General features: G+C 40.8%; 1 protein-coding gene across 1 annotated transcript in view; it reads left to right on the top strand.

The window, feature by feature from the left end:
* Cachd1 (cache domain containing 1) overlaps positions 1-26701 on the top strand; it is a 221741-nt gene that overhangs the window by 166016 nt on the left and 29024 nt on the right. The window contains exons 9-16 of the mRNA XM_013020541.1: positions 1537-1686; positions 7359-7592; positions 12257-12406; positions 13230-13353; positions 14423-14540; positions 18540-18708; positions 25045-25187; positions 25853-26034. Of these exons, the coding sequence (XP_012875995.1) occupies positions 1537-1686; positions 7359-7592; positions 12257-12406; positions 13230-13353; positions 14423-14540; positions 18540-18708; positions 25045-25187; positions 25853-26034 (1270 nt within the window). The remainder of the gene's footprint in view (positions 1-1536; positions 1687-7358; positions 7593-12256; positions 12407-13229; positions 13354-14422; positions 14541-18539; positions 18709-25044; positions 25188-25852; positions 26035-26701) is intronic.

A 26701-nucleotide genomic window follows, 5' to 3' on the forward strand; every position in this document is an offset into this window, starting at 1 on the left:
ATGGTCTGTATGACAGGAATCTAGGCACGCCATCACTGGGTGCCTCTGGTTCAAGGTCTTTAATATGACTGCCTAGTTTAATAACTGTTACCATCATGTCAGAGTTCAATTGGAAAAGAATAAGCTTCCAAAGTCACTCACTGCCTGCAGGATGATCAAATCTGAGGGCCTTGTTGCTCACTTATTCTTAGGACGGATCACAGAGTGAGACAGCGCCATAGCAGAAGCTGGTGTCTTCTTATAACTTTCTTTGTCACCTAACCTTGGGCTCTACACCTCACCCTCTTGGATACAGTCTGTTCTCTAAGCGGTCACTGAGTCCAGCCCACCCTCAGAGGGAAGCAGTGACCCAAGGATGGGTAGAGCAGGAAGAGGGCTTCATAGAGTGCTCGCCATGCTCACTGTGAAGAAACCTTAGTCAGATGACTGCCATAGGAACCTGTGGAAATAACACACAAATGTTTACTTTTCCATAAAAGGATAAGCTTCTTTGCAGGATGTCCTAAAAATATCTGTTGACTCTGAGAACCTCAGATTAGAAAGAAAGGTAAAAGTCCAGTTCTCTTCCTTCCCTGCTTTATAGTAAAGTGGCTGTCCAGCCTCCACTCGTTATCTGCAGCAAGAGGAAGTTTGTCTGCCCATTTTGAGTCAGTCCTCTGGACAGAAGTTATTCCCCTTGAGCTAAAATTGCCTCCATTTCTCTGCTCATTACCCTGATTTGGAGAATTTTAATCTCAAATCATAGATTTCTGCAGAGTAATAGTAGGTGTGTGAGTGGGGTGGGTTGGAGGGAGTTGCAGTTAGTGAAGTTTCTTTCTCTTTTAATTCTCTCATGCTAGAATCCTCTTGCTTGTAAATGACCCAGCCAGACCTCACACCTAACCCTGGGAGGTCCACCTTATCATTATACCATTTTATGGACAAGAAAATAGACATGTAGAGAGGTGTCTAAATGCCCCACACTGTATGGAAATTACAGAGCTGAATTTTGAGCACTGGCTCCCATGTCCATGTTTTTGCAATTTCTACTGCATTGATGCATGTTCAGAATAAAAATGTACCTGGACATTGTGTAGGGAAAATAACCTTACATATCTGAAGAGCCAATGGAAGAATCTCCATTCTCAAGTCTTCCACCCACCCCTAACAGTGTGGCTTGTGCTGATGGCCTTGAGTCACTGATGAAAGGCAATTCATCTTCTGAATCGTCTATCTCAGAAGGCGGGGGAGGAAGTCCAAAAGGGTCTAGCATTATTTCACACAGCCATGAGAGCTTGAAGGAAATCATATTCCTTTATATAGTATATGCACCCGCAGCATCCCTACCTGGGTTGAGGCCTAGTGGTCCAGATAGGGCAGGATGCCAGAGAGGCAGAGGCAGGAAGATGAAAGACAACAAATCATGTGGACAGGCAGGACCCTTGTGCTCACAGGGTCATGGTGGGGGGGGGGGCATCCAAGGGAACCCAAAAGAAACTACACAGCTGCCTCCAGCCAGAATCCAAGTATAACCTCAATTTGTATGTTTTTGTTTAGATACAGACATGGTCATCATTTACCTGTCAGCTGGCATTACATCAAAGGACTCTTCCGAAGAAGATAAAAAGGCAACTCTTCGTGTCATCAATGAAGAAAATAGCTTTCTGAACAACTCCGTAATGATTCTCACCTATGCCCTCATGAACGGTAGGCAGTGTTTCCAGATTTTTCTTTCAGATGAAAGTTCTCTCTAAACAGATGCTGCTGAGAGAGAGAGAGAGAGAGACTCAATGACAGCATTCTTTGATGAAGGCTGTTGAAATAAGCCACCAAACAGCTCCTTCTCTACCTAATGCTGGTATTAAAGCAGGTCAGCACGCTCCATTCTGCATCTCTCATTTTTCCTAAATCTCCATTTCTATATCCTCCAGAGGATTTTGTATGGCTGTCTGTCCCCACAACCCCCAGTTTCCTTGTTATTCAAGGTTATCTGAGATTCTCACACTAAGGGGCTAAGTTACTTCCCTTGTGGATTTCAGGGGCAGAAGGCAAGTGCTTGTTTTCTGTCACCATGTTGTCCCACAGCATCAACACCAGCCTCCTTAGCATTCAAATGCAGATAAAAGTGACTGACTTTGCTGAGTGTGGTGGTGCCCACTGGGGAAGCATGGAAAAACCTGAGGTAAAGGGGTAGCAAGTTTGAGGCCAGCCTGTGCTCTTTTAAGAACCTGTCTCAAAAAACAGGGAAACATTTTTTAAAAAAGAAGAAAACAAAACCCTATGCTTTGCAAGATCATCCTTAAAATATTTGGACCAGCACTTGATGCTTGTTAGGTTTTTGATAAAACGATTGTGTGGTCGCTTACTATTAGTGTGTTGAAAGGATTTAGCAAATGGCCAAATTTGAGGAGATACCCCATTTTCCCCCCACCATCTTCTAGTGTCTGCACCTGTGAGCTATGTGCTGTTTCCCTTCTTGCTCATGCGTGGTTTGTCTTCCTCACCATCTTTTTCCTTAGGCCTCTCACTGATCAAGACAGCCAGCATCCATGTTTCAGAGGCCAAGTCTTGATCCTACAGTCTTCTATTTCTCTCCACACTTCCAAATTTCCATGCAGAACCATGTGGCTTTAGGGACAGTGGTTTCATTTTAATAGGTTAAGAGTTATTGAGGAAATGCTGCTGAAATGCAAATTCCTAGGCACTGTCCTCAGATTTCTTTTTCAGACCCTATTCAGAAGGGGTCCACACATCTATGTTTTCATAAAAATGATTCTTCTGTTTCTTAAAGACCACATCTGAAGGAGGCCAGGCTCTGTTGGTCTATCCTCTGTACTTGTAGTGTGCATTTACTACTGGCAGGCAAGTTACTTAAGCCTCCCTCCTTCCTTCCCTCCCTCCCTCCAACTTTCTCTCTCTGTCTCTCTGTCTCTGTCTGTCCGTCTGTCTGTCTCTCTCTCTCTCTCTCTCTTTCTCTCTCTCTCTCTCATTTTATCTTTCCTTTTTGAGATAGGTTCTTAGCATGTAGTTCAGGCTACTCTACTAGAACTTATGTCACCCAGACTAGCCTCAAACTCATGATCCTCCTACATCAGCTTCCCAAGTGCTGGGATTATAGGCATGCACCATCACACTTTTAGCTTCAATTTTACCTATGAAATAAAAATCATAAAATCTGCTACATAGGAATGTTATCAACACAAATAAACAAAATATCATGTGATATGCCAGAACCTGGCAAATGGGTTCACAAAGCCTAAAAGGAGTAGTGGAAGATATTGTAGTTTCTTGTCACAGAAAGTTTAGCTAGAGTGCTCATTTACCACTGCATCCCCAACTGCCCTGCCTCCTTTCCCTGTACTGCAGTGGGATACTCACGTAGTGCCCTCTCTTCCCTGTGAATCCACTTGGTCCAGGAATGTGAGCTTCACAGGAAAGTACTCTGAGCCCTCAGCATGGGGACAGAGCACAGCTGGAATGGGGGGGAATTCACTCTTTGTGCCTGGGCACATATTCTGTACGGTCATCTGTGGTTGTCTTCTTTTCCCATGGTTTAACATCTTTTACTCATGACAGGAAAGAAAGTAGGAATGTAAAATCCCATGAGCACCTGCAATGTCAAGCACGTATAAGAGCGTCCTTGTCTTCCTTACTAACTAGTGAGGAAGGCTTGATGGATGAGGCAAATGAATTAAACGCAGTAGAGGAGCGAGAAGACCAAAGATCAGCTCTCGTGTGTGGCAGATATAAAGCCTCCTTGCTTCATCCATCCATCATGGTGCTAAACCCTCCCACATTTCCAGAGTCCTGATAATTCCACATTTTAAAAACTCTAGTTATACTGGGTGCCAGTGCTTCATGCCTATAATCCTAGCAACTCAGGAGGCTGACATCTGAAGATCATAGTTCAAAGCCAGCACAGCCAGGAAAGTATGTGAGACTCTCATCTCCAATTAACTACCAAAAAGCTAGAAGTGGCTTTTGAGCACAAACAATCAGGGACAGGGCCTAGGCCCTGAGTTCAAGCCCCAGGACTGGCGCACGCACGCGCACACACACACAAACACACACACACACACACATACACACACAAAACTTCTGGTTAGTTCATCTTTTTCTCTTTTTCATTAAACATATCTGCACTGCCAATTTCCTCTCTTTCCTTTCTTTCCCTCTCAGAATGGCTCAGTGCTGAGCTGGGTGCTGGTGGCTCACACCTGTAATCTAAGCTACTCAGGAAGCTGAGATCTGAGGATCGCGGTTCAAAGCCAGCCAGGGCAGGAAAATCCGTGAGACTCTTATCTCTAGTAAACCACCAGAAAACCAGAAGTGGCGTTGTGGCTCAGTGGTAGAGCACTCGCCTTGAGCTAAAGAGCTGAGGGACAGTGCCCAGGCCCAGAGTTCAAGCCCGACAAAAAAAAAGTTCACAACCAACCAAAAATAAAAGAATGGCTCAGTGCCATTCGCCAAAGCAGACACATTCCTTTACCGGCTCTATCAGGGTTTAACTACTGTGAGAATTTGAGAAGAAAGAATTTATTGCCGGTCACAGTGACTCATGCCTGTAATCCTAGCTATATGGCTAGCTAAGATTGAGAGTATTGCCATTTGAGGTCAGCTCAAGCAAAAAAGTCGATTCCTTTCTAACCAATAATTGTTCCTATCATCTTAGCTACATGGAAAGCAGATGGCAGGGGTTGGAGGCAGGTATCATGGTTCCAAGCCATTCCAGGAAAGAAGAGATCATAGGATCTCTTCTCAATAGAAGAAGCTGGGTAAGATGGTATATTCCTGACTTCCTAACCGCATACTATAGGAGGATCATGGGTCCAGCTTCAAGCCTGAGCAGGAAGTGAGACACTAGCTCACAAATGAACACAAGAAAGGGTTGGAGGCCCAGTTCAGTAGAAAGTGGAGGAAGATTAGAAAAGGGAAGATCCAAAGAAGAGTTGATAACTTGGAGATTTCAGAGAAACCTGTAAGTGCTGATGTTTAAAGACCACGTAGGAGGCCTTTTGTGGAAGGCTCTGAAGGGCTATTGGCTTTTCATGGCTGCTGGTCCTGTATGTGTTCTGAATAAAATATCTAGAGCAAGCTTGCTGTTGATGAGCAAGCCAGTGGTTGAGAAATAGAATTTCACTTAGATCAAACAACAGTGGGACAAGCTGGAACATTCTGGAGCCTCTGTGTCTGTCTCTCCCTATCCCTTGCTTCATTTCCCAAGCCTTGCAATACTTGACATTTGGCATCTTTAACTTGGAAGCACACAGCAAGGAGGAATCTGAGCAGTGTGGCTTCTAGCATGGTGGTAAACAACCCAGCAAATTTACCATTATACTGACCCTAATGCCACCCCTTCCTTAACAATTCATGCTACGGTGAGCTATACTCGAGACTTGATAACCTTCCACCCACTCACTGCTCTATTTTGTCCAAAAGCGAGTCTTGGTTCTTATATTTTGAGAGTGCCAAGACATACAGAAGAAGGGAAATGTATTTATTGCCTGAGTTGTCACCCTATATTATTTTGCCTCCATAAGCTTCTCGTGTGTATCAGGTCATAGATGAGTCATGTCTTTTGTGTTGTGTTTAATTCTGGAGTAGACCTCTTAACCTCCATGTCTTAGCTGCATGCCAAGCAAAGGGAAGACTAATTTGATTCTGACTTAATCTGGCCCAAGTATTTTTTTTCTTGCTTTCCTGTAATATTGCAGGAGAGGAGTAAAAGAAAGTTTATCAGTTAGGTCTGCTACTACTGATAGATAGACTTCTTGATGCTAGAAATATATGCACTCCAAATGGTAGCTAAACCATGAAAGCCTCAATCTGGTGGGTTTTTTTGTTGTTGTTGTTGTTGTTGTTTGGATTTTTGTTTTGTTTTGTTTTGGTGCTAGTTCTAAGGCTTTAACTCAGGGCCAGGGTACAATCCCTTAGCTTTTTAAATCAACACCAGTGCTCTACCACTTGAGCCATAGCTCTACTTCTAGCTTTTTTCTAGGGCTTTAACTCAGGGCCAGGGTATAATCCCTTAGCTTTTTAAATCAACACTAGTGCTCTACCACTTGAGCCATAGCTCCACTTCTAGCTTTTTTTGGTGGTTAATTGGAGATAAGAATCTCCAGGTTTGTTTGCCCGGGTTGGCTTTGATCTGTAATCCTCAGATCTCAGCCAGTCCTCAGACTAGTTAGGATTAGAGGTATAAGCCAATGGTGCCCAGCTACATCAGGTATTTGTTTTTTAAGCAATGGTTTGCTATTAAAATCCTAAAGAATTGAAGTAAAAATCCTCAAGAATATGAAATAAAAACAGGGTAGATTCTCAGTGATGACTGAAATCATCTGAATTTGTTTACAGTGGTACCCATATGCGACCAGTTACTAATCCTTTTGACTATGTGCCAACAATAGCAGGCTTTAAAAAAAAAGTTTATTAAATTTATATTGCACTATAGATTACAGATGCTGGAGAACAATACATCCCACTATGCTTAAATCTTGTACAAAGTTTGCAAAACACTCTAATGTAAAAAGTATACATTAAATAAATCAAATCCAGTATTATCTTAACTGTATCAAGCATGAAAGCATTTATAATTAAAATGTACAGGGTTTAGAGACATCACTAAATGCAATCTATAATTCTTTCATTTAGTTTCATGAGATTTTTGGCAAGTGGTTTTATAAGTGAAAAAGTAAGGAATGAAATGATCAAGTTTTATCCTTTAAAACTTAAAATTACATCTCCTTTAAATTAAATGCAGGCTTTTTAAACCATTAGTTTGGCTTTCAAATATTAAATGCAGCAAAGGAATTTAAATCTTGTAATTAAACATTTTGGGGCAAATACATCCTTATAAATGAGTCTACCTTTACTCTTTGTTTTTCATTTCCACTGCTGTATATATATGTGTAGATGTGCACATGTGCATGCCCATATTTGGGGTTGAACTCAGAGCCTCTGTGGAGTTCCTGAGCTTTTTTCGCTCAAGGTTCGTGCTCTGCTGCTTGAGCCACAGCTCTGCTTCTGGCTCAATTGGAAATAAGAGTCTTGTAGACTCTCTTGCCCAGGCTGGGTTTGAACTGTGATCTCAGATCTCAGCTTCCTGAGTAGTTAGGATTACAGACATGAGTCACCCACGCCCAACTGGCATTCCTCTTGCCTTTTGAAGCATTCCCCTGCCCTCTTGAGTAGATAAAGAAAGACTGTGTCTCCGACTTGTCATCTTCTCTAGGAACTGGTATATGAGTCCATATCATTCCTGTAAAGACCTCTAGGGCATAGCAAGACCTTAACCTTGTCCATAATAAAAGTAAATGTTAAGATGCTACATGGATATAACCACTTTGCCTTTCATGTTTTCCCCTTGACTTTGATTCTAGATGGAGTGACTGGTCTGAAAGAGCTGGCTTTTCTGAGGGACTTGGCTGAACAAAACTCTGGGAAGTACGGTGTGCCAGACAGGACAACCTTGCCCGTGATTAAGGGCAGCATGATGGTGCTAAACCAGCTGAGCAACCTGGAGACCACAGTCGGCAGGTTCTATACAAACCTTCCCAACCGGATGATTGATGAGGCTGTCTTTAGCCTCCCCTTCTCTGATGAGATGGGAGATGGTAAGTTTGGAGAAATTTTATATGGGGGGGGGGGGTAATCAACAGATAGAATAGAAACAGATACTACTTGTTCTAGAGCTTAGGGTTATAGAGCCACTGCCATCTAACCTGTACATTGTATTCAGCAGCAGAAATCCCTATCCTGTTTTATCCTATTGCTCCAGCCTCAGTAGACCAAATGATGTATTTTCTAATGAGCTTCATAAAGATGTTCCAGTTTCCAGATTTAGCCAATTGGAACTAAATAGCTAAATAAATAACTAAGCTAATTTAGCTAATAAATAATCTAAATAACTAAATAGGGTAGCTTTGTATCTCAAGTCATAAAAATGAAGATCAGAGGTGTTTCTGGTTTAGCCTAAAATGCAGGCCATACTCAAATTGGTTTGTCATCAGATAAACTCTCAAATTCCATTTTTCCTCTTAAATTATTGTCCTAGATGGCTTATTTAATCTTGTTAATTCCCCATTTGGTCCTCTGCTAAATGAGGTAATACTTTAAATTTTTTAATATTAATTCAGAGATAGATAACCATTTACAAGTAACCAGCAGGCCATCCAATAATTACTGTTCTTATTTAATAGCTTTTTACTATCATCATCATAATTCTATCATTCTCATGGCTTAAAAAAAATGTGAAAGAGGGGCTGGGAAGGTGGCTCAGTGGTAGAGTGTTTGCTTTGCATGCCTGAGGTCCTGGGTTCAATTCCTCAGCATCACATAAGCAGAAAAAGCGAGAAGTGACTCTGTGGCTCAAGTAGTAGAGCACTAGCCTTGAGCTGAAGAGCTGAGGGACAGTGCCCAGGCCCAAAGTTCAGGCCCGACGACCAACTGAAAAAAACAAAAAAAGTGAAAGAAGGAACCAACCAACTGAAAAAAACAAAAAAAGTGAAAGAAGGAACCAGCGGGTCACGCCTGTAATCCTAGCTACTCACGAGGCTGAGATCTGAGGATCACAGGTCAAAGCCAGTCTGGGTAGGGAACTCTGTGAGACTCTTTTCTCCAATTAACCATCAGAAAACCACAAGTGGTACTGTGGCTCAAAGTGATAGAGCGCTAGCCATGACCCCACCCCTCCCCACCCCCAGAAAAAAAAAATTGAAAGAGCTGGGCACTGGTGGTTCATGCCTATAATCCTAGCTACTCAGAAGGCTGACATTTTCAGATTGCTATTTGAGGCCAGCCATCCCAGGCAGGAAAGTCTATGAGACTCTTATCTCTAATTAACCCCTACCCTTACACCCTCCCTAAAAAAAAAAAAAAAAAAAGCTGGAATTGGAGCTATGGCTCAAGTTATAGAAGAGCACCAGCCTTGAGTAAAATAGCTTAGGGACAGTGCCCAAACCCTGAGTTGAAGCCCTAGGGAGGACCAGCGATAGAGAGAGAGAGAAAGAAAGAGAGAGAGAGAAAAAAATATATATATGTATGTATGTATATCCCTTAAAGCAATTATGAAAATTAAATGCAAAAACATATGTGACTATCTAGAAATTTGCCTGGCCCACATTACATTCTTAGTAAAAATATATCTAAAAATTTTTTTATATCCTTACATAGTTTTTTCCTTACATACTCAACACTGAAGGTCAAAGAGGCAGCTGATTACTAGTCAGATGTATGTCATCAGGATCTGAAATCTTATTTTTATGGTCCGTTAACTAGGAACTCTCAAAAGTAAGGATATTCAAAGAAATTTCACTCACAATAATTACCAAGCCTAAGAGGAGGGCTTGATAAAGAGCAATTGCCTAGGAGGCATGAAGCCCTGAGTTCCAAAAAATAAGAGAGAAAGAAAAAGAAAAAATTAACAAGCCTATGGAGAACATGTTTTTTTAGGAAGAGGTAAACATTCTTTTTAAAAGAAGAAATAGGATTAGAGACTAAGTCAATCAGTTGAGCACCTGCCTAGCAAGCACAGAGCCTAAGTTCAAACTTTAGTATTACCCAAAAAAAGAACAAGAAACATAATAACTGCTATTACTCTTTCATTTCTATTACTCCTTACCTTTCTGACAGGGTCCACAGATATGTATAGTACCTTTATAGTAACAATATCACATCTTAAATGCATGTGCCAATGCATTTATGCATTTGCCAATACTACCAGGTTCCAGTCAAACATTGTACCAGTCAGTGATGGGGAAGGCACACACCCCCTTCATAAGAGAAAGATCATGAAATCCTGCTAATACTGTGGTAAAGGAACAGACAGATAAAAAAAACTAGTCCTGTAGAAACTCAAGAGGACTGAGCAGGCTAGTTCTGTTTCCAGTAGTATTTGGAAGGATGGAACTCTTCTCGATTTTACCTCTACAACCCAGAGAACCACCTGAGTGCTTTAAACTACATCTGTATGAAGCTTTAGTCAACAGGTGATGACTGATTCTATCCAAATTGTAATCTTCAGGGCCTATTTTGTGAATCTTGTACAGTGGGCTCCAGTCATTGGTTTGCAGATCTTGAATACCCCTATTTGAATATATATTTTTATCTTGAGTTTTCCATCCCTAGACTTATTATTGAGTGATACAGAACTTCAGGATAAGGAAACTTGTATTCACATGGCTCTGTTTTGAAACCACCCCACATTAACAGTAACTGAACATAACATTTCTTTTACAAAACCAACTCAATGTACTTTCAGTTAAGGTAGAGAGATGGTTTGAAGATTTTGTCTATGTGGCTAGAATTACCATATTTTGTCACCTTGGGATCAAGAGTGTTCTGTACAAATTGATCATTGAAAAGTGAGATTGGGTTTCTTTCTTAAGGCATTGTTACATATCCAATAGAGAAAGAAATGTGCAGTGATCATACATCTCAGTCATGGAGTCTCTCTGTTCTGCATTGCTGAACTGTACAAATAGCTTTAATCTCAGACTAAAGTCCAGGGAATTGTGGTGTGTGTTTTGGGACCTCTGTCTCCATGCTGGCCTTTACAGAAATGTCCCTGCCTCTTTAGAACTCATATTGAACAAAATTCTGCAAAATACGTACTTAAGACTTTCTTAAATATCTATTGTTTTCAACTGTTTTAAAACAAATAGCAAGAAAGTATTGTAAAAGTGAACTGCTTTTGAATTAGAAGAAATGACTCTTGCATGACTTTTCCTAACTGTTTTCATTGTCATGTCCACTGCCTCCTGTTAGATGGTGTATTTGCTTGGTCCTTGTGACCACAGCAACTGAGTAACACCTGGAATGGACATCATGTATGATTCTGTGGAAGCCCATGCTTTGTCGATGTCTTTAGAGTGTTCAGCTCCCTTTCCTGGGTGTTGGAGAAGAAAGATTTTCTAACATGTAACTAAAGTTTGTACCTGTCACCAAGTACAGAAAAGTACCAGAGCAAGATGGAGGGGAGAGCTCCATCTTGGTGTTTAGAGTCTTACGTAAAAGCCATGGGATGGTAACATTGTTAGGGACTGCAGAATTGGCTTTGTCTCAGCTCAACATCAAACACACAAAATGCCTGGATCATTAAGGTTGTACAACTTTTTCAGCTCTCTAGAGGCACCAGGAAATGCGCCCAGGAGCAGAGGCTCAGAGTTGTGTCTTCCCCTGCTTTCCACCATGTCTTCCTGCACATTTTTCAAGTGCTCAGGGTGTGTGTGTGGGGGGGGGGGTGTGCACCTAAGGCTGGATGGCCAACAAAGCCTGAAATGCTTACTGAGTGTTTACTGGTCCTTTATAAGCAAGTGTGGACTCCTGGCCTAAGTAACTGAAAATACATTCCTTTGGAAACTCCGTTACTCAAAATTTTGTATGGTCAGATTCTGTACCTTTCTAAGGTTCTTTTTTTCCCCCCCTCTCTTTTCCCACTTTTTGAAAGAACTATAATATCAGTATCTTTTTTTTAATGGTACTTGAATTTGAACTTGAATTCTCTGCCTTCCTAGATTGGCACTCAAACCACTGAGCTACAACTCTAACCCAATAGCTATACCCTTGAAGAATTCCTGTATTTGCTATCTGTTTTAACCAAGCACTCCCTAGAAATCAGTAAGACATTTGCCACTGTGTCTTTATTTTATTTTATTTTGTCCCAGTCCTGAGGCTTAAACTCAAGGCCTGAGCTTTTTTTTTCTCAAGGCTAATGCTCTACCCCTTGACCCACAGCTCTGATCTGGCTTTTTAGTGGTTAATTGGAGATAGAGGGTCTCATAGACCTTCCTGCCCAGGCTGGCTTCAAACCATGATCCTCAGATCTTAACTTCCTGAGTAGCTAAGATTATAGGCGTGAGTCACAGGTACCTAGCATCTTTTTGACAGACTTGTAAATCAACACACAGGGAAACATGCGCATTGTCATGCATGGAATATAAAAAAGGTTCAGTTGGACTAGAACCTATATTTTTAGAGTATTTGTCCAATGCTTTTTCAAGTCCAGCTGGATTTCCCCATTTGAAGATAGAATGCTTCTGTTTTGTCCTAATCTGGAATGGTGTGGCAGAGAACATACAAGTGTTCTTCATTTAAATGAACTACAGTCAGAACTGCCTATGGACTTTCTCTCCCTCTTACTATATTGTCTGCTTACTAGATCACACAGAAAACTTTTCTCCTGAGCACAACCACGAAGGCAGACGGTCTTCAGGACTCAGTAGAGATTATCTCCAGTCTCTCTCCAGAGCCTTAGATTCTTTCTGTTTTTAACCCATAGGTTTAATCATGACTGTGAGTAAGCCCTGTTATTTTGGAAACCTACTCTTGGGAATTGTAGGTGTGGACGTGAATCTGGCTTATATTCTTGAAGACGTGACATATTACCAAGATTCTTTGGCTTCCTACACTTTTCTCATCGATGACAAAGGTAAGTTACTCAAAGTTCATCATAGGAAAGAATTTTCTGTTTTTTAATCAGCCTAACGAAAAGGTGGTATAAAAAAAGTACTTTTTTTTTTTTTAAAAAGCAGTATGATTTAGGACTTCCCATTGGTAGGAAAACAAAGATAGTTGAGTGAATCTACAAATTATGCACAGCCTGCCTCTGTTGAGCTGTGGAGTGGTAATGTGTTATCATAATGATATCAGGAAGACTTAGAATTAAATAACACATAAATGTAATTCTTTAGGTCATATTTTTTTAAAATCTTTAGATTTACTCTCATTAAGATTTGTGTAGTAGGTGGGAAGGTGGCTCAGTGGTAGAGCGCTTGCCTTGCATGCCTGAGGCCCTGGGTTTGATTCCTCAGCACCACATAAGCAAAAAGAAAAAAAAAGCCGGAAGTGGCACTGTGGCTCAAGTGGTAGAGTGCTAGCCTTGAGCTGAAGAGTGAGGGACAGCGCCCAGGCCCAGAGTTCAGGCCCCATGACCGGACCCCAAAAAAAAAAAAGATTTGTGTAGTAGAACATATAGTAACATAAAAAAAAATAACAAATACCACCACAATAACCTTCATGACACGGATATGGAATGATTTAAGACCTCTTTCTATACTTCACTGGTTTTCTGCAAGTACACATAAAACAGGCTCAGCTTTTATTGGACTAGTGAGGTACATACTGAGAAAATGAGGACAGGGCAGCTATCCCAGACAATCCCACATTTCAAACCAGTGGTAGGCATTTTGGTTAGCACCAGTATTCCCTGCCACCTGCTTCTTACAGTATGCGTTTTTACTTTCTAATTTCAGGGTATACACTTATGCATCCATCCCTTACAAGACCATACTTGTTATCAGAACCCCCGCTTCATACTGACATCATACATTATGAAAATATCCCCAAATTTGAATTGGTTCGACAAAATATCCTAAGGTAAGGAAAAGATAAGGGACATAGTATTTCTTTTTTTTTTCTGAGAATGGGACCTATCATAGCTAAGTGTTACTACACAGCATAAGACAAATGTATAAATTATATTTATTGCTATCAAAAGTAGCCTAAAGCCATGCACCAGTAGTAACTCCTATAATCTTAGCTACTCAAGAGACTGAAATCTGAGGATTGTGGTTTGAAGCCAGCCTGAGCAGAAAAGTCTGTGAACTCTTATCAACTTAACCACCAAAAAGGCAAAAGTAGATCTGTGGCTCAAATGGTAGAGCTCTAGCCTTAAGTGGAAAAATTAAGGGACAGCACCCAGGCCTTGAGTTCAAATTCCACTATTGGGACAAAAAAAAAAAAAGACCACAAATATTCTGAGCAGTTTTGCTGTAAGAACAGTAATCAAGACCTTGTTAACTGTATATAACAGATAAGGTCTCAGAATTGTGATTTGGGAGTACTGTTTCGTAAATCAAATTCTATGTTCACATTAACTTTAATTATAAAATAAGGTAGATGTTATCTCAAGTGTTCTGATTTTACCAAAATGGAAAAATATTAGCAAACTAAAAGGTTAAGTTGAGGCCGGGTTCTATTGCATTTGCCTTCCCTCTCTCTCCTCCTCCAAAAAAATAGCTTGGCAATGTGGTGTCCATTCCAAGTTGACAGCAGAATCTTATACAACATTTTCTCTTAAAGTAAAAGCAGATTGGATACTTTCCAACTGTGATACATTATTTTGGCAGATGGTAACCTATGGAGAAATGGGTCTTTGTGCTCATTGGTTGAAAATTAATGACCGGGTGGTTTGAGACAAGTTGGTCTCTGGAAAAAATTAGAATTGGGGGAGGCAGGGAGAGAGTCAGGAATGATTCTGATGCCAAGCTGACATAATGCTTTTACAAAATTGAAAATCTCACATGATGTCTTTCAAAAGTGATGAGCTTTCATTGCTATTGAAAATTCAGGAGGTGGTCATTGACTCACAGCTTCTTCCTTGCCTTTAATTAAGTGCTTAATTTTGTCTTTTGCCTGAAGTATTTAATTGTGTTTGCCCACACAGCCTCCCTCTGGGCAGCCAGATTATCGCAGTCCCTGTGAACTCCTCTCTTTCTTGGCACATAAACAAGCTGAGGGAGACTGGAAAGGAAGCCTATAATGTCAGCTACGCCTGGAAGATGGTGAGTGGAAGGAAGTCACTTTGGTTTCACTGATGACAGATACAGTGCTGGTTTTCTTGTGGGAGCTCTGGGGGACCTGGGTCAGATAATTTGTTTTTAAAGTGATTGGGAAATCAGGCATTCCCATAGCTGTTGTATAACTTTTTTTCTTTTGATATTTATAAGACCAGCAATTGTTCATGACAAATATGCCAAGCCATGTAAAAGAATATAAATACGGGAGGAAAAAGGCCATTCCTTTCTTTCTTACCTTGACTTCAGGGTTTCTATAAATGGTCACTTCAACCAATTTCCAGGACATTTTTTATGTATACACTGTCGTAGGTAGGTAGGTAGGTAAGTAGGTAGGTAGATAGGTAGGTAGGTAGGTAAGTAGGTAGGTTAAATAGGTAGGTAGGTAGGTGGGTGGGTAGGTGGGTAGATGGTGACTAGATAGATAGGTGAACAGACAGAATGGTCCATGCATGTACATGTTACTTTAATGGCTATATATTATATCCAGTTGGGTTGTTTTGGTTTGGGGTTTGGGTTTTTTTTAACATTTTAATTCAGACTGTAGAAATTAGTTCTTTAAAAAGAAATTTGAAGACATGAAGACAAGCTAGGCACTGGTAGCTCACGCCTGTAATCCTAGCTACTCAGGAGGCTGAGATCTGAGGCTCACAGTTTGAAGCCTTCCTGAATGGAAAAGTCTATGAGACTCTTAATTAATTGGAGAATTGACCACCGAAAAGCTGGAAGTGGAGCTGTGGCTTAAGTAGCAGATCACTACTAACCTCAAGTAAAAAAAAAAAAAAAAAAATCTTAAGGGTCAGTGCCCAGGCCCTAAATTCAGGATTCAAGCCTCATTATTAGCAGTAAATTACTCCCTGACATTTTTCAAGAAATGGAAATGGGTTAGCACTTGTGTTATTTATATTCAACACAGAGATTGACATGCTAGCCATGCCTTGGTATGTATTTCAGCTTTTTCTTACCAGCATCATTCAGACACTGGATCTCAAAGAACTGTAGAGAAACAATCTAAGACACACTGCTTTGTACAGTAAATAAACCCAATGTTAACTCTTTAGAATGAAATATCTTCTTTTCCTTAGTGGTAAATTCTGCCCTCTCTCCTTAAGTAAGTTGGATATAATCATTTTGGGCAGAAGTATAAGCCTTTTCAGAGAACCAAAGTTGTTGAGTAGATCACTATTAAATAAAAAAATTAAATAGGTAATGAGAGTTAAGATAAAAGAAGCCTGGCTAGATACCCAGTAATGAGGACAAGTTCTTTAAGTTTTCTTAATAAATACTCATCTTGGCCAGGCTCTGGTGGCTCATAGGTATAATCTTAGCTATCCATGAGGCTGAGATCTAAGGCTTGCTGTTCGAAGCCAGCCCAAGCAGACAAGTCTTTGAGACTCTCTATCTCTGATTAACCACCAGAAAACTGGAAGTTGCGCTGTGGCTCAAAGTGGTAAAGTACTACCCTTGAGCAAAATAGTCCCAGAACAGTGCCCAGGCTCTGAGTTCAGCCCCATGACTAACAGAAAACAAACAACAACAAAAAAGCTGTACCTCATCTTGTCCTAAGGAAGAAACGGATTCTTCTAATGTAATCCAAATGTAGGTCTCTGAGAGTAAAAACTGTAAGGCTGTCAAAGACATAGAAAATACTGATGGATCTTTTCACTGAATTAATTCAAATATAAGAGATTATGTAAGCAATATTATGAGATTGTTCTCTCATTGTGCAAACCAAGTCCAGTTTTGAAGGTTGGAATAGCTTGTTTGTGGTGAGAAAGGAAAGTACTGGCTAGTAGACGTCAGAATGTTTTCCTGTTACCCCAGCATGCTTCACTTCAAACCATGGATTCATGTGCAGTCAGTGAACACATCTACTTCCCAGACATGGAGGCCCCTCCAAAAACCTAATAGCTCCTTTCAACACCGAAACAACGTTTCCAGCAAAGAACACACTTTTTAAAGAAATACCTTACATTGCTATTTTTAGAACAGACCCAGTTTTAAAAATATATCCCATTTTTCCTGCAACCTAGGAAAACACCTTACATGATGACTATGAGATGTTGAGAAGATGGGGCGTGGTAAATGCCACCTCAGAACACCCTGCCACTTTCTAATTCAGGGAATCAAGGGAGAGGATTAAATTGGCTTATCTAATTGAATATCTTTGCTAGCAGGACTTAAAAGCAATTCCAGGAAAATGTAAATTGCTTCTGTGTTTAAAGATTCTCCAGCCATTCTCACAAGTCCTAACACTTAACTCTAACCTGATTCATTAAAAATCTCTCCTTAGCTGGTTGCCGGTGGCTCATGCCTATAACCTAGCTACTCAGGAGACTGAGATCTGAGGATCATGGTTCAAAGCCAGCCGGGGAAGGAAAGTCTGTGAGACTCTTATCTCCAATAAACCACTAGAAAATCAGAAGTGAAGCTGTGGCTCAAGCAGTAGAGCACTCGCCTTGAGCTGAAGAGCAAAGGGACAGCGCCCAAGCCCAGAGTTCAAGCCCCACGACTGACAAAAAAAAAAAAAAAAAATCTCCTGATCACTAAGTAAATCACTTGAGATGTTTTATAAGGCACTTGACCACTAGTTCTGACTTGGCTTGTCCTCACCCTCTTCATTTACCATAAAGCTTTTACATGTCTCTTTCCTAATATAATTGATACCCTGTTTAATGACAGACACAATCAGAGAAAACTATTACAGGTTGTTTTCATTGTTATATGTACATCTTCTATGATGATAACATAGCAGTCAGTGACTGACTTTCTTGATTTTTTTTTTTTTTTTGGTCAGTCATGAACTCTGGGCCTGGGTGCTATCTTCAGCTCAAGGCTAGCACTCTACCACTCTGCCAGTGTCATTTCTGGTTTTCTGGTGGTTTATTAGAGATAAGAGTCTCACAGACGTTCCTGCCCAGGCTGGCTTTGAACCATGACCCTCAGATCTCAGCCTCCTGAGTTAGGATTACAGACATGAGCCACCAGTGCCCAGAACTTTTTTGATTCTTCAGTGAACATTTTTCTCACTAAATTTTGTTCAGGCACCTATTTCTATAAGTGGATTGGAAAGTACTGCTGTTCATGCACAGGCGCTTAAAACTTAAGCTAGAGTATGCCTTCCTACTCTGGACTGAAAACAGCCTGAATCAGAGTGCCAGGAGAATTTGTGCTTCCCCTGAGTTTTTGTAATGACTTGGTCAGCTCTGACCAGGAAAGTACAAAGTGTTTGTTACGAACAGGATGAATAAAGTAGATTCTTCATTGGCTGATCTTTGATCTTTTCTCTTAAGTGAAGATTAACAGGTTCCTTGAAAAATACTCTCAGAACACTTACTGCAAAACCAGTTATGCCTTTTGTGTTGTTGTTGTTCTAATACTGGGGCTTGAACTCAGGGTCTGGGAGCTGTCCATTAACTGTTTGGGAGGGGGGAGTTGTTTTTTTTAATCCTCTCAAGCCTGGCACTCTACCACTGGAGATGCAGCTCCACTTCCAGCTTTTTAAAAATGTTGTTTATTTTTGTGGTGGTGGTTAATTGGAAGTAAGAGTCACACAGACTTTTCTGCCTGGACTGGCTTCAAACACAATCCTCAGATCTCTGCCTCCTGAGTAGATAGGATTTGCTGGTGCCTTTCAATTATGCATTTTTAATTATAATTAAAACCCAAATAGAAATAAATGTTACACTATTATACTCTAGCTTATTCCAAGAACTTAAAGGACTAGGCTCACATTTTTTGAAGTGTTCCTTTCCTATCATTTCATTCTGTTATACAGACTAATGTCCCTCAACAAGAAAAGAAGCCAGATGATACCTTCTACCCCTTATCTTGATATCTTTAATTCATTCATCAAGTATATAATTAGCACCTTTCATATGAGGCTACAAGACACAGAAACAGTAGAAAACCATCTATGTAATGGCCCTGTCTCTGTGGAACCTTCATTTTGTGTGTCAGAAATTCTTTACTGATTTTTTTTTCCAGGTACAAGACACTTCCTTTATCCTGTGTATTGTAGTAATACAACCAGAAATACCTGTCAGGCAGCTGAAGAACCTCAACACTGTACCAAGCAGCAAGTTGCTGTACCACCGTCTGGATCTCCTTGGCCAGCCTAGTGCCTGCCTCCACTTCAAGCAACTGGCAACCCTAGGTAAAGCAGTGCGCATCGCAGCCTTCTGCGTTGGAATTGTGCCCCCTCCACTCACCGCCTACTGATGCACAGCAGCAGACGGGAATGAACATGTGAAGCGGTTGTTGGAGCTGTCAGAGTAAACCAGTGTGGACAGATAGGGGAAAAGGGCAAGCTTTGATTTCAGGTGAAGTTTCAAAACTCCTGCTCCTGTTGGGGCTCTGAATGCCCACTACAACAGAGTTCGTGTGGACCCCAGGAGTGGACTTTCCCTTCTTTGCCTCTCAGTCATTCTCAGCTTTCTGCGAGGGCCGAGGAAAGAAGGATCCAAAGACAGTTTGTAGAGGCAGGCAGGAGCTGGACACAGTGGTTCAAGCCTGAATTTCTGGCTGTTCAGGAGGCAGAGATAAGGAGATCAGTTTGAGACAAGCCCAGGCTAGCTATGTATCTGTGGTCTTGAGTGATGTGAAGAGGCAGAAATAGGAGGATTACTGTCCAGGCCAGGTTGATCATAAAGTGAGACCCTATAACAAAAACAATGTGAAAAGAGAGTGAAAGTTGGCTCAAGTGACAGAGCAACTGCGGCATATGGGGTGGGTGGAAAATAGTAAGAGAGATGCAAAGCAATCTGTGGCACACACTTACAGTACCTACCACAGGCCCAAATGCAAAAGAGGTTAAGATAACTAAAGCATTGCAAAGAAGCAAAAGGAATCCATGTGCAATGTATCAAGTGTTTTGCACTCAGGACCAGAGTTGAACTGTGATAGAAGACATATAGATTACCAGAGATAAATACTCTTCCCACCAGGCACCAGTGCTTCCCACCTGTGATCCTAGCTATTCAGGAGGCTGTGATATGAGGATCAAGGTTGGAAGCCAGCCCATGCAGCTGTGAGACTCTTATCTCTAACCACTAACAAGAAGTGGAGCTTTGGCTCAAAGTGGTAGAGCACAAGCCTTGAGCAAAGAGAGCTCAGGGACAGTTCTCAAGCCCTGAGTTCAAGCACCTGCCTGACATTAATCTTCCCAAAATAATACAGAAAAGTGGTATTTATCATGATGGAACCCCCTTTTTGTCCCTTTGTGCATTCCTTGCTCTGAAGTCAGCTCTGCCTGAAATTAATACAGCAACCTCTAACTTCTTTTGATTAGCATTGGCATGGTTTATCTTCATACAGTTATTTTTAATCTCTATGCATTTGAAGTGGCTTTTTTATACAGAACCTATAGTTTGGTCTTAATGGGCTTTTTAAAAAAATCTACCCTGACAATCTTTATGTTTTCTTTCATTTTTCTCCCTCACCCTTGTTTTTTGAGACACAGTTTTACTATTTAGCCCAAGCTGGCCTTGAACTCAAAATCCTCCTTCAGCCTCCTGAGTACTTCAAGTACTGGCATACTTCCCCAGGCTCAACTACAATCTCTGGGTGCATTTATTTAGACCATTCAAGCTCAAAGTGATTTATAGTCGGCGTGGTGGCTCACACCTGTAATCTTAGCCACTCAGGAGGCTGAGATAAGAAGCTAGCGGTTCAAAGCCAGCTGGGGCAGGAAAGGCCATGAGACTCTTATCTACAATTAACCACTCAGAAAACCAGAAGTGGTGCTTTGGCTCAAATGATAGAGTGTTATCCTTGAGCTGAAGAGCTGAGGGACAGCATCCAAGCCCAGGTTCGAGCCCCATAACCCCCCCCAAAAAAAAAACAAAAAAAGTGATCTATATAACATACAAATATACATATTTATATATTATATATAAATATATTTTATATATTCTGATTAATATCTACCATTAATAATCCTTGTTGTATATTCCTGTTACATTTCTTTCATTCTACTTTTTCTGGAGATTTTTAAATGGATTTTTATTGACATACAAAAACATAAAACTTAAACATATTAAGGTACCATGTAGTGTTACCTACCTTGTGTCATGTTTAAATAACTATATCTATAACTTAGAACCCAATATCCATCATTCCTTCTCCCTCCTCCCCAACCACCACTCTCTCCTCAGCCTCTGACAACTCTTTTAGGCTCCACTGTGAGTGAGATCCTGCCATTCTTGTCTTTCTGTATCTAACTGACTTCATTTAACATAATGATCTCCAATTCCATTCAAGTTGTCACAAATAACAGGATTTCTTTCTTTTATGGTCGCATAGATTTTCATTGTGTCTGAATTTTGCATTTTCTTTATTCATTCACCAGGTGATGCACACTTAGGTTGTTTTCATCTTTTGGCTATTGTGAATAGTGCTGCAATGGACTTAAGGGTAAAGATGTCTTTTTTGACAGACTGAGCTTATTTCCTTTATCCAAGTATGGGATAGCCAGTTCCTTTGATAGTACTAGTTTTAATTTCTTAGAAAACGTCCATAATGTTTTCCATAATGACTGTGATCATCTATATTTCACTAATGTGCAATTTCTCCATATCCTCACCAGCGCCTACTATTTCTTAGCTTTTTTATAATAGCCATTCTAACTTGGGTCAGGATGACTAAACTCGTGGTTTGGTTTGTGCTTGTCTAATGATTTCTGATGTTTTGCATTTTTTGTATGTCTGTGGACTAAGCTGAGATTTGACTCATATACCTCTGGTCTATCATATACCAGATACACAAGAGGCCTTTGTGGTCCTTTTGTTTTGTTTTGTTTTGTAAGAAAACTTGGAGGAGCTTTATTAAGTAAGTAAGCAAGCAAACAAACTGTGAGTGCTCTCGAAGAGAGACGGTAAGACACACACCCCTTTGTGGTTCTTATCAGTATATTACTGTATACTCAAGGCTCAGTAAAACAGGTATTACCTTTTTCCATGTTGAAAATATTTAGTTCAGAAAAGTTTATAGCTAAGCATCATCACATATAGTAAAGTCAGTAGAGGGTACACAGGTTGGAAGAGCATCAGAGAAAGATTTCTCTATTCTTCTAGATTCTACATGAAAGTTCTGGGGTTTGAGTTCCTCCTTTAAATTCCATTCTAGAAAATGCTTCCTCAATATGATAGCAGAAGACCAAGCCAGACACATTTCAGAACATCAACAATTTATAGAAAACCTATAATATTGGACAAAATTAAGATTAAACATTTTTGTTTGTTTTGACTAGGGATTTGGGGGTTGTTTACTTTTATGCAAAAGAAGTCATTTATCATTCATAAGACATTCTTTACTGATAATGTGTGCAATAGTCATTTAAGTTCTCTGTCAGTAAGTGAAATATTGCGACTGGAGAAAATGAGATCATGTCCTCAAAATTTAGGTGCAAGTTTGGTACAAGTTTCCTTTATGAAAAAGAGGCTCAAGACCAGATTTTTTTTTTCAATTTCCTTTAGATAAACCTTCATAGCTATTCTATTCAGTATATTAGTCCCTGGTTGAACTTAACTACTGAGCACTTGAAATGGGGCTTATCAATTAAGATGTTAGTTTGTTATTGCAAATAAGTGGTTTTTTGGTGGTGGTAGTTGTTGTTGTTGTTGTTGTTGTTTGCTTCATTGGTGTTGTGGATTTTGAGGCAACATGTTAAATCTTTGTCAGCTCTTTGAGAATGGTAGTAACTCAGTGGTAGAGCCTTGCCTAGTATGTACAAGACCCTCATTCAATTCCAATCCCTATTTGGGGGAGGAAGAGAGAACAATATTGCAGAATAACATGGTCATTTTTGGTACACCAAAAAACAATTTTTTAAGAGTGCATCATCAGAGGTAGTTTAATATGTATGTATGTATGTACATAAGTATGTTTGTGTATGACTTCATATGTCTACCTCTTAGTAATGAAGCTTTGGGTCTTGTATCTTGATTCTTTCTCTGCCATGTTCTCTATCCATCATACTACATCAGCCTGAAGTGCCCCCCTGAAGCACCAGTCTCTATCAGTAGAACAAATTACAAAAATGCCTCTTCCCAAGGCATCTCCACTTCTCTTCATTCTGGTCCTTCTGTAACCCACATGACTGAGCCAGGCATATACCTTCTGAGATCACTATTATTCTTAACATTTGCCTTTATTTTCTTCACTCCTCGGCTCTCTGACTGAATCCAAAGCTGTTTGACTTTCTGGTACATGCTTCCATAAGAAAGGACACATGAGCACCTATGCAATGAATCAGCAGCACGCAGCAAGGCATCCTGGTCTCTGCTTTTGTTTTCTTGGGTTGTTTGTGATTACTATAATAATAATTTCCAAGATACCCTATGGGGACATAATGAGAATCAAATGAGAAATAGCCATTTGGGAAGCAACATTTTCTGAGCATGACAGACTAGATAATTCAGATCCTGCTGAGGACCAGGAAATATGTCAGATAGGCACCTAGTCCTAGATTAAGGTCTTCTGGAGAAACCTGAAAAAAATAACGTAGCCATGAGGCATGCATTGGCCAAAATCTAAAAGAACTTTTAATACAGAGAAGAGTGTCCTCACTGACGGACTGCTGTTTATACAGTGCACATAACTGACCAATCTAAAAGGAACAGCTGTGAAATGGACTGTGTTGTAGTGTTTCTTAGGGCTCAGAAGAGGGGCAGAAATCAAAGCCAAGGTTCCTGGAGGTAAAGTCACTAATGGAGGAAGCCACCCTCTGTGGCCCCCATACCCCACTCCTGTGCCCCCAGCAGAGGCTGAGGATGCAGCAGACTGAACAGCTCAGCCTTGACTGGGATTCCATCCCTGCCAGGGAGAGGAAACTCCGAGCATTCAGTTCTGAAGTGGGTGAAGTCACAAACTAGTTGAATTTCGAAGTTGCAGTGTGGTGCTTGCACAGCATCCTTATTGGAAACTGTTTCCTACACCACCCCTGCCTTACCTTGTATAGTAGCATGTGACAGGATCAAACAGCAATCCCCTCTGAAGATATACGGGTCCTCCATACTCTACCCTTCAAGCTATTCCTACAAATGGTTTTGATATAATGTCAAACCATTCATGCCTATAATCCTAGCTACTCAGGAGACTGAGATCTGAGGATCATGGTTTGAAGCCAGCCAGTATAGAAAAGTCCATGAGACTCTTACCTCCAACTACCAAAAAGCTGCAAGGGTTGCTGCAGCTCCAGTGGTAGAGTGCTAACCTTGATCAACAAAGCGAAGGGACTGCACCCAGGTCCAGACTGAAAGCCCCAGGACTGCCCCCTATAAACACACTCACACAAAAGCAGCAATCACAGGAAGGCCAGACTCTGCAAAAAGTTTGTGTGACTCTATCTCACCTAACAACTAGTAATGATGCTACACATCTATAATCCTAGCTATGTGTGAGGCATAAGTAGGAAGATCATAGCATGAGACAAATCCCTAGCACAAATATGAGCTCCTGGCTGAGAAATAACAAAGTACAGAGGTTTGAGGGCTTGGCCAAAGTGGTAGAATACCTACCTCGCAAGTTCAAAGTTCTAACCCTGTCCTGCACACACACATACATGCATACATGCACACACACAAACTGACCAGGCTACAAGGAAATGAGCATAATATGTAAGAACTAACAAAGCAGCTACAAAATAACCCAAACTTTAAATGAGATAGGGCAGGTGATAGTGCCTTCTAACTCATTTAAAAAAAAACTGAACAGTAGAAAATTCCAAAGATTAAAGATATCCTTGTTTTGTTTTGTATTCTTATTCATAGCAAGGATTTTTGTGTTAAATATGCAACAGTAATTTTCCTGTTAGGAGCAATAATAATTAAGTTGTGCATTTACTAACTATATTTCTTCAAGCTTTTCTTTATGTCAACTTAGGCTGCCACCATCTGTGAGAACAACTTTCGTAAATGAATTTTTGCCTTGACTCCAGCATTCCATCTTTCCTTCTTAAGTAGAGACTGACGAATGGTTATAGCTGTCACTCACTGATAAGTACTATTCTACATGTGTGTGAAACATTGCTTTTCTATGTGATTTTGCATTCTGGACTCATCTTCTCTACAACTATTACCTCATTCATTCTCAACATAACTATTATTTTCTATGTGCTATTACTTTCTCGTTTGGCAGATGAGAAAAATGTTATGTGTGTTACAGCTTATCCAACATCTCATAACCTGGCTTCTCATTCCTAATAAATAAACATTGATCTAAGATACATCTAAATGCCCATTTCCAGCCCTTGTACCTATTGGGGCAGATAACCTGTGCTGCTTTACCCTTAGGACCATAAGCTCCCTGAAGGGAATGTATGTGGCCTTTTTCCCTTTTCTTTTGCTCTCAGTGTCAAGCTCTTTTGTTCCCTTCTGGAAGGCATTAAGCCACCGTGGCAGACAGATTGGCAAAGCCTGAGCCATGCTTTTGTTTGGCCTGAGACGAAGAAGGCTCCGTGTTCTCAGGCCTGCTTTGTTTGCTTCTCTTTCAGAAAATCCAACCGTCATGCTGTCTGCTGGCAGCTTTTCCTCCCCGTACGAGCACCTCAGCCAGCCAGAGACAAAGCGCATGGTAGAGCATTACACAGCCTATCTCAGTGACAACACCCGCCTCATTGCTAACCCAGGGCTCAAAGTGAGTACTGGCGTGAGGCCCATCTCTGTGTCCCTCTCACAGGCCCAGGAGGAAATGTGGCCCCGAATCTTTGAAGCGCCAAAGTCTAGCTCTGCATCTGGGGCTCTCAGCTGGAGAGCCAGAGTGACAGGTAGCCAGGGCAGACTGGTTCGCTATGAGCCTTCTGATGGATTAAGACGGGCTGAAGGGCCTTGCAATGAATCTGTTTCAGGATTCAGATATACTGCGCCTTTCCAAGGTGGAATTGAAGAGAGCAGTGAAACTTTCTCAGCCCATTTTTTTCCCCAGGGGAAGGAAGTAAAAGCTCTCGCTGCTGTCTGTTGAGATAAATATGACATTCAGCGAGTACAGACGGGAGGGAAAGGGCCCTGTGTGCAGATCTTTGATGTGGCACTATAGGATATTTTTTCTTCCTCAACTCAGAAAGCCTGGTTAGGGTGAACAACAGAGTAATCGTACATCTACTGAGGATATTTCTGTAAGGTTTTGTGTTCATCCACTTCAGTTGTACCTATCTGCTGTGAAAGATTTAAAAGAAAAAAAAAACTTCATCAGGGTTTGGCTTCTCTGCCTGGGGGGTGGGGGGAGGGGTATCCCTGCCAATAGCCACACTCTTTTCATGTGAGTTTTAAAGGAGCCCTGCTATGTCTTCCTTTGTTTCCCAGTTCTCGGTCAGAAATGAAGTAATGGCTACCAGCCACGTCACAGATGAATGGATGACCCAAATGGAAATGAGTAGCCTGAACACTTACATTGTCCGCCGTTACATAGCAACACCCAATGGTGTCCTCAGAATTTATCCCGGTTCCCTCATGGACAAAGCATTTGATCCCACTAGGAGACAGTGGTGAGTTTGGGGGCGGGTGGGGGGGGGGAGTGATCCAAGATCTTCCCCTCCACCAGTTCTGGAAAGATATGATGACTATAGACAATATCAAGTCATCACATGTAGAAGACACTTGCATGGAAGTAAAATTGGTTTTTAATCATTTTCATGAGGTAGCATTGTTGAAAGCTCTGTGGGGTTTCTCTATCATGGTATCTGCTATCTCTTCATTGAAACCTTGAGGCTGAGATGCTTTATGATGGTTTCAGTTCCTACAACCAGTCTGATTCTTACCTGATAGACAGATAGATGTTGGTATAGGTGGCCTGGCTATTTTATTACACGTGATGATGACATGGCATTTTTGTAGCTCATGTGTAACCTGTGGAAAACAAGCCTATACAAATTCAGAAACATTCTCTTACTTCTGGGATCTATTTGTACTCAAGTTTTCAAAGCCAGTTGTAGCCTTGTAAAACAACAAGCAGGTAAAGGGCATGGGCGTAAGAACCAAATTTCTCATCCTGTGGGTAGTAACTGATTCACTTTTGAGTCAGCTTTTCGTACCCATTCCCTCCTATATTAATAGTCCCAGATGCAGTTTCATGTGCACTTCTTTCTATTTCATTCATTAATCCCTTTTTATATTAGCTGCCAGTCTAAAACATTTCTATGACAGATCTTAAGA

This window comes from Dipodomys ordii, unplaced genomic scaffold, assembly GCF_000151885.1.
Source record: "Dipodomys ordii isolate 6190 unplaced genomic scaffold, Dord_2.0 Scaffold51, whole genome shotgun sequence".
NCBI classification, from domain to species: Eukaryota; Metazoa; Chordata; class Mammalia; order Rodentia; family Heteromyidae; genus Dipodomys; species Dipodomys ordii.